The sequence below is a fragment of the Pipistrellus kuhlii genome, unplaced genomic scaffold, assembly GCF_014108245.1.
Source record: "Pipistrellus kuhlii isolate mPipKuh1 unplaced genomic scaffold, mPipKuh1.p scaffold_m20_p_26, whole genome shotgun sequence".
Lineage (NCBI taxonomy): Eukaryota > Metazoa > Chordata > Mammalia > Chiroptera > Vespertilionidae > Pipistrellus > Pipistrellus kuhlii.
The window spans coordinates 8492910-8511793 of NW_023425525.1; the positions used below are offsets into that span (position 1 = coordinate 8492910).

General features: G+C 61.0%; 1 protein-coding gene and 1 long non-coding RNA gene across 2 annotated transcripts in view; one reads left to right on the top strand and one right to left on the bottom strand.

Moving 5' to 3' along the window:
- The window catches only part of MINDY4 (MINDY lysine 48 deubiquitinase 4), an 85691-nt gene extending 82421 nt beyond the window's left edge, over positions 1-3270 (top strand). Inside the window, exon 18 of the mRNA XM_036453803.2 lies at positions 3102-3270. Within this exon, the coding sequence (XP_036309696.1) occupies positions 3102-3150 (49 nt within the window). The 3' untranslated portion in view covers positions 3151-3270. The remainder of the gene's footprint in view (positions 1-3101) is intronic.
- Positions 1-18884, bottom strand: part of LOC123653025 — a 21340-nt gene continuing 2456 nt past the window's right edge. Inside the window, exons 2-5 of the long non-coding RNA XR_006742659.1 lie at positions 17408-17411; positions 13462-13472; positions 12730-12737; positions 1-13 (exon numbers count right to left, since the gene is read on the bottom strand). This is a non-coding gene — a long non-coding RNA (uncharacterized LOC123653025). The remainder of the gene's footprint in view (positions 14-12729; positions 12738-13461; positions 13473-17407; positions 17412-18884) is intronic.

Genomic DNA, 18884 nt, shown 5'->3' on the forward strand with positions numbered 1-18884 from the left:
TGCCTGCCTCCCTCTGCCGCCTTCCTGGGGTCTGGAGTCAGGATGTGTCTGCCCTGAGAATCCGAAAGCTCGGAGAGTACCTGACGGAGGCTGCTGCTTACCTACAAATCTTAACAGAACAATAAAAGCTTTTTTATGACGGCTTCAAACTGCACAGATGAACAGAGGAAGAAATGGGAAATCTCAAGTGGCTCGGTAGAATCAATCCAGCCCTGCGCTGTGTGACCACAGATTGCTAAAGTGCTATTACCCCAGCAGCACCGTGGCCGGCCTCGTCCCTGGAACCTGTGGTCAGCGCCGCACGCACCCAGCCTGTCCCACCTCCAGTCTTCCCCGCTGACTGCGCTGTGTGGGCTGCTCGGGGGCATCTCAGGCTCCAGCATCAGCGAGTGCAGGCGGTGGGCACTGACCACCTAGGGGCAGCCCCCCTCCCCGCCACGGCAGGCTGTCTGCAGGCCCAGTCCCAGCGCCTCTTCTTGCAGCCCTGACGAAGTGCTGGTGCTGGTGCTGGTGCTGGTGGATTCCGCTGAAGTGGCTCAAGCCCTAGACCCTGGAAGAGCCTCCTCCGATGGGCCTCGGTGCTGACACAGCAGCTCAGGACAGAGTCTAAAGCACCCGGACACCATGGAGCACTTCATTCTTCCACGTCCAGTGGATGGTGATGCCCAGCTTTTGGATTCATGTGGTGTCTGGTGATGGAGGGGGCAGGGCCTGGGGCGAGCACAGCAGGTGTGCATCTCGCTACGCGTTAGGTTTGCGATGTGCCTTACTGAGGTAGTTCTCCCAGCAATCACTGCTGAGAAGACCCTTCTAGATGTTTGCAAATTGTTTGCACATCCAGACCTGCTTCTGAAGGGCCAGGAGCAAATGGCCCAGACAGTGACATGGTATCGCTCAGCCTGCCGTGCCAAAACCATGCAGCCTCATTTTGGGTGAGATTTCTTACCAAGTGCCACCAGAGAACACAGAGCTGGTTTTGGAAGGACCAGTTCCCCAAAACAGGAGAGCATTCACGACTGAACAGCTTACCCATCATCCACCCATCTCAGCCTTCTGTGCTGAGTGCTTTCGTAAGGAGGGGCAGCTCAGCGCTCATACGTGGACCAGATGAAAGTTTTTTGGATGCTGATTGGCATGCCCGCCTAGGGCAGGGCCGCCTCGTGTCTAGACCGTGCTGAACATTGCACCCCGCATTCCCGTGGTTGTGGAAGGTCTAGCCTCGCTGTGCCCCGGGTGGAGCGAGGGGAATGCAATATTAATTGTTCCAAACGGGCTCTGTGCAAACATCTCCCGCACTAACCCTTCCCACAGCAGCAAGAAGCAGACATTCCGCTAAGATGTTTTTTCCAAATGACAAGAAATCTTTTTGTTCGTTAGAAGGGGAATGGGATAGTGTGAAGTAGGCAAACTATTCAGCAGGGAACAGTCTTAACGGATACCAAGGAGTTGCTTGGAGTGAGAGGACAGGGAGTTGGAAGAGGTCGGGGGCAGGGGTGTGGTGCCTGCCGTGAGGAAGGACGGAGCCAAGCGGAGGAAGGGGAGAGAAAGGACTTTCGTGGGGGTCCAGGTTGTCCACGACGGTGAAGAGGTGGGTTTGTGATGAAACCCCTGGTGCTCTGAGCTTCTGTTGGGAGAAGCATCCATCCTGTGTTGGGCGAGGCATCCCCGCTCCTCTCTGCCCTCCAGCCGGCAGATGCGCAGTTAACGTGAGAAAGCTGCCCTCTCCTCTTCCTCTGAGGTGTTCCCATTTGACGTTTGTCCTGGAGAAAAACTTCGAGCTTTGAAATGTCTGCTTCCTCCCTCCTCAGGCCCCGAGCGTGAAAGCATTTCTCAGCCCCAGCCTTAGCCTTGCACTCTGTCTAGCAATGCTTGGGGGCGGGGGAGGGGAGTAGCATCTTCTTCTGCTCTATTTCATCTTAGGAGAACGTGTATGTATCAGATACCCAGTGCCAGACCCATCTCCCACAAATGTGATTCCTGAGTTGTTTAGAAATATACTGCCACATATTGAATCACATGTTGGGAAATGTCATGGTCTCTCAGTTCAATTCCAAAACTTTGATTTTAGAATTGAACTATCCAATATAATAAAGAGGTACTATGCGGCCCCCATGTGGACACAAGTTGGCCGGCAGGAGAGGGCAGTTGGGGGCGACCAGGCTGGCAGGGGAGGGCAGTTAGGGGCGACCAAGTTGGCAAGGGAAGGCAGTTAGGGGTGACCAGGGCAGTTAAGGGCAATTGGGCTGCCAGGGGAGCAGTTAGGCATCAATCAGGCTGGAGTGGTTAGGGGGTGATCAAGCTGGCAGGCAAAAGCAGTTAGGGGCAATCAGAGCCAGCAGTCCTAGATTGTGAGGGGGTTTCCAGATTGGAAAGGGCGCAGGCTGGGCTGAGGGACATACATACCCCCATGCACAAATTTCATGTACGGGGCCTCTAGTTATTAAATGGTGGGTAAGCCTGAACTACAGTTTAATTATGCTTAGTGCTCCTGAGGGTGTCACACACTATTTAATAATGCTTATAAATGAATGCATATCTGTTATTGAATGGCCCACAGCCTTCACGAGCTCCCTGTGGCTCTTAGAGCAAAGGCCAGCATCGTTGCAAGGCCTTCGGGTCCTACACGGCACTGCCCCGCCGTTCCCCACCCTCTGCTGCACTTCTCCCCACCCCTTGCTGGGCCCCAGTAACCGGACCTCCTCTTGCATCTGGAATGAGCCCAAGTTTTTCTGAATGCAGGTCTTCCCATGTGCCTTTAAAGTGCCACCGTCAGGCACCCTAGAAAGTGTCTGCATTCAGATGTGTGTGGATCACTCACACCAGCCGAGGGCCCGGCCAGGCGCCTAGGAGCTCTCAGTGAATATGGTGGCAGGAAGGAAGGAAGGAAGGAAGGAAGGAAGGACGGACGGACTTGTCCATCGCCCTCGGGGTCTTGGGTGCATTTGTGCTTTGTAAGGACCTGGGGGTAGGTTTGTGTGTGAGTGGGCAGGGTGGAACCTGACCCCTCCAACACTCCAAGACTGGAAGTTCAGGTGAGTGTGGGCCTGAGGGGCTCTGCGTGGGCCCTGCCACTGACGCTCTTGCTGTCCCTCTGCTCGTAGGTGGAAGGGGGCGTCTGTGAACTGGAATGGCTCAGACCCCATCCTGTGAGCCTTCGTATGGGAGAGTTCTGTCTCCACTCGTCACAGGGTGACAGCTGAGCCCCAGGCCTCAGGGACGAGTCTCGGAAGGGTGTCACCCCCACCTGGGCCAGCACTGCTGCAGAAGCATCCAGAAGCATCCAGAACGAAGGGTGCCCTGGATGGACGAGGGCCCACGGTGCTGAGGCTCCCTCCCAGCCGAGCTGTGACTGCCAAGGACAGGAAGGAGGCGCTGCTGGGGCCTCGGCTGCCCTTCCCTGCACCCCTTCCTGGCTCCCTGCTGGGCCACCCCCTCGCCCAGCCTCTGATAGGGTCCTCCCGGGACCCGGGACACTGGTTATTTCTGGTGGTTGGCTTTCTATAAAACAGGAGTGAAACCACGCAAGAGCCAAGACTCATTTGTTCCTGTTGCCGAGAAGGAAGAGGCAGGTCTGCGTGGTTCGTGGCTGGGGTGGGCGCAGTCCCGGCTGAGGGCCCTGGTGACCTGCGGGCTAAGATGGCTCTGGCTGGGGCCTCTGTAGGCACCGATGTCCTCTGGTGTTGAGGTGTTCCTGCTGGACTCCTGGGTTGGCCTGACGACTTCTGCTCAGAGCCAGCAGGTGATGTAAGCTGTGCTGACCAGGAGCAGTTTGGTTCTCCGGGAGCCCTCTCAGGGCAGGCCTGGGTGCCGGTGTGTGTGGAGGGGAAGGTGGGGGTCCCAGGAGCCCTCCCAGGCAGGCCTGGGTGCCTGCCAGGCCCTGAGAGGATAGTCGGCAGGACCTGGCTAAGTGGATTTTGGGGAAAGAACCTTCTCTGGAGGGGCCGCTTGGCCACGGAGGGCAATAGGATGGAGATGAGCAGAGGGCCGGGGTGTGGCGCCCTGTGTCTGCAGTGGGCACGTGCAGAAACTGACTGAACATGGTGGTGGTGGGGGGCAGTCTGTGGATTCCCCACATTGCAGAGCCAGGATGGAGTGGGTGGGCATGGGAAAACTGTGCAGGTGAGGCCTCCTCATTCCACTAGTGCATATCCTCCAGTTGCAGAAAGGGCATGAGGTGTAGAAACGCAGTGGAGGCTGGTGAGGAAGACCGGGGAGAGTGTGGTGTCAGAAACGGAGGGCGGAACATTTGCATTGGCTCCCAGCACCCGGACTGAGGGCCTGGGGGTAGGTTTGTGTGTGAGTGGGCAGGGTGGAGCCACCTCCAGTGGCCCGGTGAAGAGCCCTGTGCCCTCGCGGGCGGTGCAGGAGCCGTGGCCGCCGTGGGCCTTCGGGGACGGCAGGGAGGAGCCGGAGGGAAGTGACGGCTGCGCCGAGGCCAGTTTCTGCTATGTAAACTCCGGGCCATTCTCAGCAGGCGCCCAGCAGGACCGCTTCCTATATGTCCCGGCAATGTTTATGCGCTTGTTTTCCTTGGCCAGGCGGCCCGCGGAGGAAGGTGGTTTTTCTTGCAGCGGCTTTGTTTATCAGCCTGGAAGGAAAACTGTCTTTTCAATGAAACGCACTTAACCTTCTGACCAGGGTCCCCGTGTCAGGGCTGGGGAAATCAAAATATTCCTGGCCTTTTATTGCTTGAGAAGATCGCTTCCAACAAATCACAAAAGCACTTTCTGGAAGCCGAGACGCAGGTACACATGCAGCTCGACGCCCATTGCCCACGTTTTCTGGATGGAAGATGAGCGAAGCCTAGCGCCTCCTCTCCTGGACCCAGGAGCCAGAGGAGCCCACGTTCCGGGCCAAGCCTGCAGGCGAAAACACAGGCCTAGGCGCCTGGCTCGTGGGCCTCCTCCGTCTGGAGGCCTGGTGTCCTAGGGTGAGCTTCCGTGGTCCCTGGCCCCCATTATATGAAAATCTTCGTGTACATGTTCATATGTGCCATTTTCTGGGAAGAGAATCCTTAGCCTTCCTCATGGCCTTGCACTTGGAATAATGCCTCCTCTTTGCCCTCAAAAGGTGAAGAGCCAACCACCTCCTAGAGTGGAGTGGCCTCCCCAGGGCTGAGCCTGGCCCGGCCCTGCGTCTTGGGGGTCTGGTCCGCTGAACAAGCAGACCTCGGTGGGATGTGGGCAGGAGGCAATTCATCTGTCCTCACTGTACCTTCCCTCTGGGCTCCCTCCCGTTCTCCCCTGTTTGTTTCTTGGTCTCTGGTGAAAGCAGGTCGACTCCACTGCTTCGGGGGCAGTGTGAGCAGTGAGACCATCTGACGGTAACACAACTCCATGCTCTCACCAATGGAAAGCTGGTATGGGGGACTCTTATGGTGCCTCCCCTTATGGGGCCTCTTCTTATGGGGCCTCCTCTTATGAGGCCTCTTCTTATGGGGCCTCCGCTTATGGGGCCTCCTCTTATGGGGCCCTCCCATTGCTGGGACCTCTCCTGAGCCAGATGATTCGTGCTGTGGCTGCTGCTTCTGGTGGGGTCCCCTGCCTGCTCCCCAGACAAGAAGACCCGAGTCTGCCTCTGCAGGATTCACGTTTGAGCCACGCAAAGCACCGACATGTCTTTGCCTCCCACTTCTGGAGGCCAGACCTTCCACCTCAGCCTGCCTGTCTGCTCAGCCACCCGTGGGGAGCAGCGGCGTCTCCTGGGAGAAGAGACCAGCCCTCCTCGCTCCACGGCTGAGGGAGAGAGACCCCGCACCCTGCCGCCTCTCCCACTGCCTGCCAAGTGCTTCCTTCCCCTCGTCCGGGGGCCAGAGGGTGTGATGGACCCATGTGTGCAGAGCCATGTGAACCTCTCTCTCTCTGAGTTCTACGGAGACAGCGCAGGTAAGAGCAATTTCCAGAACCGCAGGACTTTCCAGGGAGGGGATGTGCGAAGGCAGGGGTGCATCCAGACCCCACCCAACTCCCGGGGTCTCTGTGTCAGAGCCAGGAGGGAAGTCGGGCAGCAGAAGAGGGACCCCAGAGGAGAAGGGCCAGTCTTTGCCAGGCTCCTGACAACAGGAGGCTTTTCCTGCCAACTAGACCCGAGTCCGGCCCAACATGCAGTCCTCAGACCAGCAGCGTCCACAAGGCCCGAGAACTTAGACTTGCAGAACCACAGGTCCGGCCCAGCCAGACCCCTCGAGGCAGAAGCTGCCTTTTAACAAGACCCGTTGGAGGAGCTCTGCTCCAGAGCTCGCGATGTGGGAGACAGTGGGGACGCGGACGCCGCCCCATCGAGAGGAGATACGAAGGAGAGGCAGCGGGACCGGAGGGCCGGGTTTGGTGCTGACCCACTGCTGCCTCCCTGGGCCTCAGTTTCCTCATCTGTAAGATGGCCTCCTCGCAGGCTGGAGTGAGGGTTCAGTGCGTCCGTAAGTTGTGAAGTGCGTAGAGCAGGGCCTGGCCCTTCACAGGGACTCGAGTATTTGCCCTTAGCCTTTGCAGGGGGCTCGGGAGGGGGGTCCCCGGGGGTGGCAGCGTCTCCCCTGGGCCTGGACGAGGGGCTGGGTTTGACAAGTGGAGAGTTGATGGAAGCTCTTTCCAGGTAAAAAGAACGTTGAGAACCAAGAGACTGTGAACGCTCATGTCTGCAGGTGTCATGGGGGGTGGTCTGGGACGGAGTCCGGAAGGTTGGAAGAGGAGGCAGCCAGTGGGCTGGGGATTGGGCGTTTTCCCCGGACAGGGGGACGGCTCAGAGCCCTGTCAGACCGCTCCCTCTGGCCCGGACCGGGTGTGGGCAGGGTGGGAGTGGGGTGGCGCATGTTGAGGGCCCCCCGCGGTGCTCGCAGTGAAGGCAGTGTGAGTGAGCGGTGAGGGGCGGATGGGGTGACAGACCCAGATGGCCTCTTCCCCCCCCCCCCCATCCCCAGAGGCCCCGGGGACAATCCTCACCGGCCACCAAGCCCCTCTGGGACCCTGAAACCTGCAGGAGCGATCAGGTTGCCAAGTCCATGTTTAGGTCTCTCTCTGCCCCCCCCAGAGTCCTCCCCTCTCCATAATCATGTCCTAATCCTCACGGGCTGTGGGAGCTGTAGTTACAAGGCAAAAATGCCAGGCATCTGCGATAAGGAGATTGCTTAATACAGGACGAGGGGTGGGCGGGTATGTGGGCAGGTATGTGGGCGGGTGGCCGCCTGGGGGTCGGGCGGCACCCTGCCAGCGCCTGCCTGTAGCTCCGCAGATCCGCTCGGCGTGAGGGGTCTCTGCCCCTTGGCCGGGAGCTCGGGGCTGTGGAATCCCGAGGTGGGCCGCCTCCCTTTTCATGCATCTACGATTGCAGAGCTTCATCCCACTGTCCTGCCCAGGTCCCCACAACATGCCATCCTATGTCCGGAGGAAGTCCCTGAAGGCCCTCTCCTTACAGATTGGGGAAACTGAGGCCCAGATGGTCATCCTTGGTTAAGAGCCCTCCCAAGAGACTTCTCCTTCACAGGGGTCTCTTGGAGACAGACCATCAGGTGGTCTTGGGGCTAAAGGGGGTATGTCTGGTATCTGATGGGGGTGATGCCAACCTGCCACTCATCCCCTATCTCTCCTCCAGCTCCCCCACCCCACGCCACCGCAGCTGCTTCCCAAAGCCTTTGCTAGCGCTTTGTCGCTCCTGGTTCCTGCTCTTTGGCTCGCCCTGTCGTCTGTCCAAGTCTCCCCATCCCTCAAGGCCTGTCTTTAAGGCTCCTCCCCTAGGAAGCCCTCCTGCATTGCCCAGCTGAAGGTGCGGGCCTTCCCTCTGAGTGTCCTCCAGCAGCTCCTCTCCCACGTTCCCTGTTACTGCCTGTGCCCGCGCGCACACACACACACACACACACACACACACACACACCTCTACGTAGTGCTGTTTCCTTCTCCCTGGGCCTGGGGCTCCTCCTCTTCCCTCCTCTCTGTCCCATCCTGCGGGACGAAGCCCAAGACTCCCTCCTCTCTTTGAAGAAGCCCCTCCCGAGCCCACATCAGTCCCCCCGCCGGCCGCCCCAGGCAGAAAGCCCAGCACTGGGTGTCGGGTGGGGAGGCCGCAGCTGCCTGTCTCTGGACGGTTGATTCCGGGTGTGGTTTTGAGATTAAACCTGGCTCCTTTCCTGTGCCCCGATAAGGGCAATCCTGGCGGCTTATCTGGCGGGCTGTTTTAAAGCCTGTTGACATCTGGGAGGTTGGCACAGTCCCGCCTGACTTAGGAGTGGAGCTCAGGGTGATAAGCACCCACCTCCCTGTGCCCTGCTGGGCGCCAAGGGTAGGCACTCTGGGGCATCTCCTCTGGGCCCTACCCTCTGCCTCACCCTCCCCTGTCCCAGCACAGCCACGGGGTGGGGGTGGTGGTGTGTGTGCTATGAATAATGGTGTCAGGACAAGTGTGTAAACAGACTGTGCTGTGTAGGGGAACCTCCATCCAAGGGAGGATTGTTCTATTATTGATTGATCTCCTGACACCATTCTGCAAACTCCTGGGCTCAGATCCTCCTTAGAATTTACTGGGGACACAGGGCTTTGAGGAGGGCAGCCTACATAGGCTGGAGCAGCCAGGGAGGCTTCTTGGAGGATTACAGCTGGATCCTGAGGGAGAGTTGGGGAGAAAGAGGGACGGAGGCATGCCAGGCAGGGTGGGCAGGGCAGAGCTGCCAGGGGAAGGGATCTGGGGGGTCTGGGTGGTGGGAAGGTTAGAGATATTAGGGCTGAAACCTGAGGGGCTTTGCATGGCAGGCGACGGAGCTGCCTCCTGTGAGCACTGGGAGCCATTGGGGACAGTGGAGGTGGGGTGGGTTCGGAGCTAGGCGGTGGGGGATCCAACAGTTCTGAAAGACTGACACTCAGCAGTGTGGGCGGTGGTCTGAGGGAAGATGCCAGCTTCTGAGCTGGGCCTCGGAGAGGGGGAGGGGGGAGATACCTTGTGTTGCAGTGATCTAGCCTGGGGAGCATGGTGGGGGCTGCCCCTCTCACGTCTGCCCCCTCTGCTCCCTCTGTCTGCTCCCTCTGTCTGCTCCCTCTGCTCCCTCTGTCTGCTCCCTCTGTCTGCTCCCTCTGCTCCCTCTGTCTGCTCCCTCTGCTCCCTCTGTCTGCTCCCTCTGCTCCCTCTGCTCCCTCTGCTCCCTCTGTCTGCTCCCTCTGCTCCCTCTGCTCCCTCTGCTCCCTCTGTCTGCTCCCCATTGGCACTGGGGCTGCCTCTCCCCCGGGCTCTGCAGAACCTCCCAGCTCCTGACGAGGCTTCCTCTGCCCCGGCCTTGGCAGACCATGAAGGAGGGGGCCTCAATGCGAGGAAGTGCCCAGTCCTTTGTTCTGGCTCTGGCCACGGCTGGACCCACTGCCCATTGTTTCAAAAGCTGGTGGTGACCTTGGGCCAGCTGGATGGAACCTGCGGGTTCCCCGGGGTCTGGCCCCCTCCAAGTGCACGTGGAGGACAGCGAGGCTGGCAGGATGGGTCTCCGTCCTCAGGGGGCCCTGGGGAGGACCTCTGGCCCCAGCTGTGTTCTCAGAGTCTGGAGCCCTCCCCTCTGGCCATTTGGGGGGGTCAGCGGGCATGACGGGGACTGCTCATCTGAGGGTGTGCAGACAGGCCTCCCCAGCTCTCTGGACCTGTAAGAGCAAGGTGGGGGCCGCCAAGTCTGTCTGCCGTCCTCTCGTTGGTTTCGGGGATCCTTGCTGCGTGGGGTGTGCGCGGGGAGGGGCCTGGGCAGCTCGGCAGGGTGGTTATGGGCTCAGACCTGGAGGTTGCTCCCAGGCTCTAGATCTCAACTCCAACTTCTCCGTTGTGGAACCTAATTAAGTTACAAAACAGACCAGGTAAAAACTTCTGAGGCCAGTGTCCCTGTCTGTAACATGGGGGTGATCACGTGCTGTCCCCGGTCAGGTGGACGCGACGGGGAAGGTGCAGGGCCTGGCACGGAGCATGCGCCCCGTCTGCACCAGGAGACAGATGTTGGCTGTTTTGCCAGGAGCCGGATGGAGGGTGCGGGATGGGGCGGACCTCAGAAGTGTGATCACATGCAGTGCAGTGACACAGAAGCCATCTGGACCATAGCCATGCCCCCCGACCTCTGACCCCTGACCCCTGTGATCGGGCCTACTTTTCAAGCCCACCTCAATGGCAGTGCGTCCTCTCTGTTCTTCTTCCCACGCTGGGCCCTGGCTGCTCCTGCGCCTTCTCCCGCTGTCCCTGCGGGGCCCCCTCCACCCTGGGCTCTGGTCCCCGCTGGAAGGGAAGTGATTCGATGAGAGGCCCTTAGGCATCCTCATCAGTGAGCACCCCTGTGACAGACCCACAGCACAGTGGCTGGCACTGTTTGTGGCACCTGGCTAGCCAGTCACTCAAACTCCCACTTCCCAATGGGGAAACCGAGTCTCAGACAGCAGGGCGCCCGCCTGGGGCCCGCAGGCTACTAGATGGCCGATGCCAGGTTCTTCCTATTCACTCCCCTGCCGCCTGGGAGCCCCCAAGCAGGACGGACAAGAGGGTGGGGCTTCCTGGAACCACTCCTCTCCTATCTCCCCTTATTTCCTCCCGTCACCAGCCCAGGCCTGAGACTTCGGGCTCCGGGACTCGGAGTGTCCTGGTTTCTACGGGAGCTATTGTGTGGGAGCCCAGCCTTTCCTCCAATTCAGACCTCGCCCGCCAGCAGCCCGGAGAGGATGGGTCCGAGGCTGTCTGGCCTGCCCAGAGGAGCCGCTCAGCCATCCTCCCAGGGATCCAGCACCCGCTCCCAGCACCCCCTGCCCCAGGGCCCCCCGCCCCAGCACCCCCGCCCCAGTGCCCCCCACCCCAGGGCCCAGCGCCCCAGGGCCCCCCGCCCCAGCGCCCCCCGCCCCAGAGGCTGTGGCAATCCCAGAAAGCACCAACCGCATGTCCCTTCCTCCTCGCAAATGCATACACACCTAGACTCATTCCTCTACTCGGATTTGGCATTTCCTCTTCTCAACAGTCATCAGGGCCCTGTGTGTCCTTCATCAAGAAGGAGGCTGGGTCACCCAGGGAAGGATGAGTGAGGGAAGCTGAGAGACCAGCTCCTGAGCAACCGGCCCTCTCGTCCTGCTGGGCCCTGCCCCCCTTCAGGCTGGACGACTCCCCTGTCGGCATGAGGTGGACTAAGTGTGTGCACTCTGTCCTGGCTATGGCTGTGCCCCCGGTTCCATTCAGAGGCTTGATTGCCCGAACTCACCCTTTAACCCCAGTTCCACCTGGCTGGTCCGGGCATGGCACTCCCTGAGGGCAAGCCTCTGCACCCCCAGGCTGGGTGCTCCCGGAGAGGGAGCAGAGGTTCAGGCTGTGAAGATGGTCACACAGGGCATGCTGGGCGCGGGGAGGTAGGTGGGCAGTGTGCCATCCCATCTCCACCAGCCCTCTCTGAGGGGCTGGGCCAGCGTGGAGAGAGGGGGTGAGGGGAGCTCCCATTCCCACCGTGACTGAAGCGCACCCCTTCCCAACTCTCCTGCTTGGACTTTCCTCTCCCGCACGGCCTCCCTTCCTCCACATAAACAAATCTGCCTGCCATGTCCCCTCCTCCAGGAAGCCTGTCCTGATTACTGGGAAGAGGTGGGGCTTTTCCGCTGCCCACAGATCCACCTCACCCCTTCCTGAGGCTCAGGCCTGGGCCTCAGCTGCCCTCCCCTGACACCCTGGACCACGTGTGGCCCGTCAGAACTCCAGGCCTCCTTGGGTTATCAGCGGCCCTGAGCCTGCCGGTGTCTGGGCCAGTACGTGGTGGAAAAATGGGCTCTGGTGGGCCTTGGCCGCGGGGCTGGCCCAAGCTGGACACTGGGGGACTGTGATACAAATGTGACTTCCCATCAGGGCTACACCCCACACAGGCCCAGCCCTCCTGGAGAAGGGCCTGCCGAGCCCCCGAAGCGGCCTGCCTCTCACAACTCCTGTGAGTAATGTCTGCTTGACCGCCTCCCTGGCCACGGCCACGGGACTCTCTCCTGATCACAGGCAGCTGAGGAAGAGCTGGTAAACACGTCGCCCTTCTCAGCATGGCTTCCCTCAAGCTGGAGGGGAAAGGAAGGCTCCATCGCTCTCTCGCTGATGTCCCGAAGGCTCCTCTCTCTCGGTGTGTTCCTTCTAGTCACACGGTGACTGGGTGCTTCTTCTTTAAGTTAATCTGGCCCCTGGCTGCTCATGGCCCTGAGACCAGCCCCTGCGCACCACCGGGGGCCAGTTAGAAACGCGGCGTCTAGCCTCTGCCCCAGACCCAGGAACCAGGCTCTGCAAAATGGCAAGATCCTCGGGGGTCACGTCCACACCCCAGGCTGAGAAGCGCTGGTGGAACCCTCTGGATAAAACAGGTACTAAAGGGGGCCTGTAATAATTCTTCCCCTCCCGTGCCCTCCCACCCCCCCTATTTCTTTACCTAAGGCCGCCGTCGGCAACCAGCGGCTCGCGAGCCACATGCGGCTCTTTGGCCCCTTGAGTGTGGCTCTTCCACAAAAGACCACGGCCTGGGTGAGTCTGTTTTGAAGGAAGTGGCGTTAGAAGAAGTTTAAGTTTTAAAAATTTGACTCTCAAAAGAAATGTCAGTCGTTGTGCTGTTGATAGTTGGCTCTGTGGACTGATGAGTTTGCCGACCCCTGCCCTGAGGAACTTCCTCCATGCTGCCTGCCTGGGCCTGACCCGCCGCTTCTCCCCCTTCACCCCCAGCCCTGGCTCTGCTTTGGGCGCTCGGGTCTGCTCGCCCACAGGGTCTGGTCCCCGAGGCTGGGTCACGAGAGAGCCTTCATATGGGGATGAGGAGGGCGGTGGGCATGCGCCCAAGACAGGGGACGCTCAGGAGCCGGCTGTGTGTTCCCCCGGGGACAAGGCCATCTCCTCTGGTGCTGGGCTCTGGCCGTGGCTGCTGCTGCCCACTCCTGGAGCCCTAGGACTGCCCTGGTGTGATGGGGCTGCGCAGGGGCCTCCCACTGCCACCAGGATGAGGTGGGAGCACAGAGGGTCTAGGTAGGAGACCTGGGGATAGTCCACCTGAGAGGTGGAAGTCCCCCCAAAAACAGGTCTTGTGTCCGTGCTTCTGCTCTGAAGAGCTGTCCCTTGGAGCTGGGGGAGGGTACACTTGGCCTGTGGCCTCAGAGGGCAGCTCTGGGGAAGGTGGCAGCATCATCGCTGAGAAGTGACAGGTTGGAGCAGCTCTCTGCCCATCTGAGCTGTCCCATGGCGAGAAGATCTGAGGGCGCCCAGGGGGAGGGACTCACATCGGGGTCACAGCCCTCGGGAAGGAACCGTGCCAAGGAGATTCCTGGGTCTGATGAGGTAGAATTTTAGACAGCCCTGCGATCCCTTCAGATCCTGAGATGATTCTATGATTCTATGATTCTATGATTCAGAGCCCTGCCTTCTCCAGGAAGACCTCTATGACTTCTTCCACCCTTCCCGGTCACACCCTTCCCCCAGCTGATAGCCTTTCCCAGACATCTCTCTGAACGCCTCGTCTTTGTCTGGGACCCCCGGCCAGCCTAGGAACCCAGGGCCGAGTCTCCTCCGCTTCCCACTTGTCCTCGGCCTGGTGGGTGGGTTGGGCCAGAGATGCAGGCAGGCAGCTGCTGCTCCAGGCCTGGTGAGTCCCCCTTTCCCCGCTGGCTCAGAAAACAGTCACTTCCAGGGCTTCTGGTCCCAGGCGCCTGCCCCTGGGCCACTGCCTGCACTATATTCATTCTCTTTCAGCCCTGGGCAGAGGCAAGATCAACGTGAGTTCCAGCCCCTCCAGCCCTGGATCTTCTGAGGTCCCAGTAGTGTCGTCCCCGGGGTGGGGGTAGTCTGCAGGGGGCGGTGCCTCCTCGCTCATGCAGTCAGTCCTTCCCTGCTGGGGGTAGTTGAGACTGGTTCACTGTGTAGGGCATTGAAGAAGCCATGTTAGCTCAGGGCCTCAGTTTACCTTTGTGCAATAGGGTCTTAATGACGGGAGGCCTGCTGTGCTAATGCTCTAGCACCTGGGAGTCCAGAGGTGCTCAAACCTGGTGACAGGATGCCCTGGAGGAGGTGGTGCGGGCCTGGGAGCTGACTCCCGGGACTGGTGAGCAGACCTGCAGAGCGATAGCACAGAGCAGGCGGAGTGCAGGGCTGAGCTGCTGGTGCTGGAGGCTAGGCATGGGGGCCACCAGGCCATGTCATCATCTTCTCATCAGGCAGGACAGCCATTGTTTGGGCTGTGATCTCACACCCCGTGGGCCCAGGAATGTTGGCTTCACATGAATAGAATCCCCAGAGCGAGCCACGGAGGAGGGGTCTCTGGGGGGAGGAGGGGGACCAGGGCAGTGCTGCCCACTCTTCCTCTCACCCTCCCGGACTCACCCCACCAGCCCCTGTGCGTGGCCTGGCGACATCCAAGGATCCATCCATAGGTGGCCTCGCTGTCCCTGCTCCGTGGATGCCCGGCACGCCCTCCTGACACTGGCGGGTGGGCTGGCAGGTGGCTCATTCGGCTCACCTTTGACCTTTCCTGAGCGTCCACACACTGAGCCTGCTCCCCCTGCTGTGATCAGAGCGGGGCCAGCCCCTGTCCCCAACCCCACCCAGGGGTTTACATTTCGATTCATAGCAGTAGCAAAATTACAGTTGTGAAGTAGCAACGAAAATAATTTTATGGTTGGGGGTCACCACAGCATGAGGAGCCGGGTGAACGAGGCCGCAGTGCTGCTGGGACTGGCTGCCTCTGCACTGGCTCGGGCCCTGCTGGGAGGCTCAGAGGTCAGGCTTGGGGCCTGGAGGAGTAGAAGGCAGGCTCTCCCTCGGGTAATTCTGGCTGTGCGGGCGAGGAGGGCATTTGGTTTGGGGTGAGGAGGGCGCTTTGCTGAGTCCGTCCTGGAGATGGAGGAGGAGGTGGCCTGCTGTCTTGGGGATAGGGGCAGGGAGAGCCTGGGCATGGCTGGCAGACCCAGACCCCAGCCCTGCCTCCACCCTGACCCCTTAAAGACCCCGGGCATGTCACCTGGCCTCTCTGAGCCTCAGTTTCCCCATGAGCCAATGCTATCTGACCCCTTTCTCCAGTGCAATGTTTTGTGACCTAACAAGGCAGACTGGAGACTTTTGAGGGCCCAGGGTGGGAGGGGCTGGGGGGTGGAGAGCAGAGTGAGCAGCTATGTGGCAGCCAGGTGGGGGCAGGGGAAGTGCTGTGTGTGTGTGTGTGTGTGTGTGTGCGCGCGCGCCCGGGGTGAGGAAATGATCCGAAATCACTTACACGCACAATGACTTCCCTTCCAGGGACCTGCAGCACAGAGGCCGTCGCCACCCACCCCACCCCCGGCCCCCAAGGGTGTGGCTGGCAGCCCTGCACAAATGCCACCACCAGCCGTTTCTGGAAGTGAGGGATGCCGCCTTCCTGGCCCTGCACCCTCCTCACGGGCAGGGCAGGGCTGGGAAACCGTGACCTCACTCCCTCTTGGCGGACCTCCTCTGAGCAGGCAGAGCAGCGGTAGGACAGGGCGGCCCTGAGCCCCCAGTGCCCTCATGAAGGCAGAGCGGGGGTGGGGGGTGGGGGCCTGAGCTCCCGGTGCCTGCATGCAGGGCCAGTGCCCAGCCTGACTGTCGACCCTGTGGACACAGTGGTCAAACTCCCATAGTCCCAGCTGAGCGGGGACAAAGTTTTCCTGTTCCCTCTTTCCGGCTTCTCTTCCCGGGGCATCAGGTGGGGGTCCGTTGCTGGAGAGTTGCCAAACCTCAGAATAGAAAACCCTGCCTCTCAGACCTAGGTTTGACCTCGTCCCTCCCCTTCCCCCCCCCAATAATTGCTCAGGGCAGGCAGGGGGGGGGTGGGGAGGGCTCGGGACAAGGGAACCTGAGGCCGTGGCTTAGAAGATGACTAAGTTGTTCCCCTGGCCAATCACCGGGGGCCCACTAAATCCGGTTTTGATTGACTTAGGGGGGATCGTGTGACGCCTAAATGGCCAGGAGGTATCTGTCAGGCAGGGAGGAATGCACAGGCTTTGAGAGGTGGGTGCTGTGGCCTTGGGGGGAGTCAGATGGAGAACAGATGCTTCCCAGATCAGCCCCTGACACACACACACACACACACACACACACACACACACACACACACGGCCCGCCCAGTCCTGTGCTCAGCCTCGCCCTGAGGGGCTGTGAAGGGACAGCCCAGGCCTGGGTGAACTCACCCTCATGCCTGCGGTGCCGGTGCCGGGGAGCCTGGGGCAGGAGGACAGGAGGAGGGAGGGGCCTGGGCTGAGGAGTTGGAGGGGACATCCTGTCTCCCTCTTGGTCTCTGCTCTGGCCTGTGTCCCTCCTCCCGCCCCCTGGAAGGGGTGGCCATGCCAAAGCCCCAGATGGATCCATGCCTCCCATGGGGTTGAGGAGGGAGACAGGGCCATCTGAGCGGCCCAGAGCCAGGGCCCCTGCGTCCTAGGTCTGGGTCAGGGGAGGGGTGGCCGTAAGTGCCCCGGGCAGGGGCCGGGCTGGGAGGCGTCCCCTGATGCCCAGGCCCTCTCCAGGACTGACCCTCCACCAGCGCTCTCTGCCTCCACTCAGGGAAGCCTGAGAGCCTCTGGAAAAGTCATCCGAGCTGCTGGTGAGCTGACGGTGCCCCAGTGGTCATGGCAATTAACGTCTCCTCCCACCCCAAACACCGTCTTCCTGGTGGGCCCCTGGAGGCGGTGAGGTCACCGTTTCCACAGCCCAGCCTGCGGCGGGCAGCCCTGCCTGGCCATGGGAGGGTGAGTGCCCTCTGCCCTGTGACCCCCAGGCCACCCCGTGGGCGCCTCTGCCCCACACAGCCCAGGTCCAGCTCCTCAGCCAGCGACTGAGGCTCGTGCACCCGGCTCAGCCCGCGCCCGAGGCGCCCCCACAGGCCCCGGGGGACAGCGCCCAGACGGTGGTGGGAACAGCCAGCTCTGACGGGAACTTGGGTCTTGCCGGAGCGTCAGGAATGAGACACATCTGGAAAAGCGTTTGTTGCTAGAATGTTGCTCTAGCAGGGCCCCGAGGTGCCCTCAAGCCTGAGTGGCCTCAGTCCCCGCCCTGGGGTGAGGGGCGGTCCCCCTTATTTAGCCTGGCTCAGCCCCGGGGGCTCTGGAGGCTGGGCCTGTGCCGGGTCCATGGGAGGGACAGGGAGCTGCCGACTCAGATGGGGCAGGAGGAGGAGCCGGGGTGAAGGCAGGGCCCTGCTCGGAGCCCAGCTCCCAGGCCAGCAGGTCTGCTGGGCTGACTGGCCTCTCCCAGCTTCTCGGTGTCCACTCTTAGCCCCCTGCTTCCTTCCCACCCATCCCTGCCATACAGTCATCATTCAGGGAAGTGGAGGTGGTCCCGTCACTCACCCGTCACCCATCCTGCTGCCTCTGGGGCCTGGGTCCCCCAGCCGTGTCCTTGTTCCTGGGGTTCCCTCCAGTAAGCAGGCCTACCGGGACCCTTCCCACAGGCAGGCAGAGACGCGGGCTCTGGGAACCAGCCTCCAGAGTTCCCGTCCCAGCTCTGCCGTTCGGGCAAGTCACGGGGCACCTGAGCCTCCCAGGACCGTGGAGACAGCCCTCAGCCCGACGCCACTTTTCTCCCTTTCTCTCTCCCTCCCTCCCTCCCTCCCTCCCTCCCTTTCTCCCTCCCTCCCTTTCTCCCTCCCTCCCTTTCTCCCTCCCTCCCTTTCTCCCTCCCTCCCTCCCTTTCTCCCTCCCTCCCTCCCTCCCTCCCTCCCTCCCTCCCTCCCTCCCTCCCTCCCTCCCTTCCTGTTGGCCCAGGGGTGTGGCGAGGAGATGGGGGAGGGGTGTGGGGCCTTCCTGGGTCTGGGGCTCCAGTGGGAGACCGCCCTCCTTTCCCATGGAAGGTGGTCACGGCCACAGGGGCCCCGTGCATTGTGGGAGAGGAGGTGGGCTTTATGCTGGAGAGGCTGGGGTTTTAATGGCACTTTCCGGAGGTGTCAATGCCTCGCCCCTAGGAAGGGTTTCATGGTGGCCCTTAGGGTGGAAAGCATGCTGGTTGGGGGGATGAGGGGGTGGCGGGAGAGATGCAGGATGGCTGGGCATTGTCCTGAGTACCTCCGTTTACCATCCAAGATTGGTGGGTACCTAATGGGCCCGGACAAAAGTGCTTTGCCTGCCTGCTCCGGGACCCTGGGTCCCCGGCTCCTGAGGACACGGCCTCTGCCAAGTGCACGGGAGCCCTCCAGGCACACGCTCTGTCATCCAGGTGCACACGGGGCCTGCGGGCTCGTGGGCCGGAAGGCAGGCCTTGGGGGGACGGCGCTGGGCTGTGTGGTCCGGAGCCGCCACCCAGTGCCCAGGTCTGCGCCGGGCATGTGGCATGCGCCCAGGAAAGGTTTGGTGGGTAAATGAGTAAGTCGACTCTCACCCTCGGGCACGGCTGCACTGCCTGTGTCCTCAGCTGCCCGGATCCGGCCCGGCCAGTGGCCACTGTCACAGAACCCGGGACAGGCCCAGGCCCCGAGGTGAGGGGCTGTTTCTCTGTTTTCCGTGGCCCGCGTGGAAAGCGACAGGTTCCCGAGTGGAGGAGCTGGGGGATTAAGAAGTTAAAGAAAAAAAAAAGAGACCAAGAGGCAGAAATAGAGTCATCAAGCTGGGACCCGGGTAAGGGGCTGTCACTCCGATGGAGAGACAGTCCACACCCACCACGGACCACACAGCGCATTTATTGATTTCCGGAGAGGGTTTTAAGGTCAAAGAAGTTTTGGGTGTGCCCGGGTCCTATTCATTCCCTCATTCCTGGGGCCCTAATTGTTCCTCATTCCAAGCTCGTGGATAAAGATAAGGAATCTGTACTGATAACGGTCTCCCACATTTTGGGGAAACTTGTTCCCAGGGCGTGGCTCTGCCCACCCCTTGGATCCGCTGATGATAATTAAAGGTCGTCCACGTGCATTCCTGGAGGCCCTCTATACGCCGAGGCTCTGAGTCCGTCTCTGCTATGCTGCC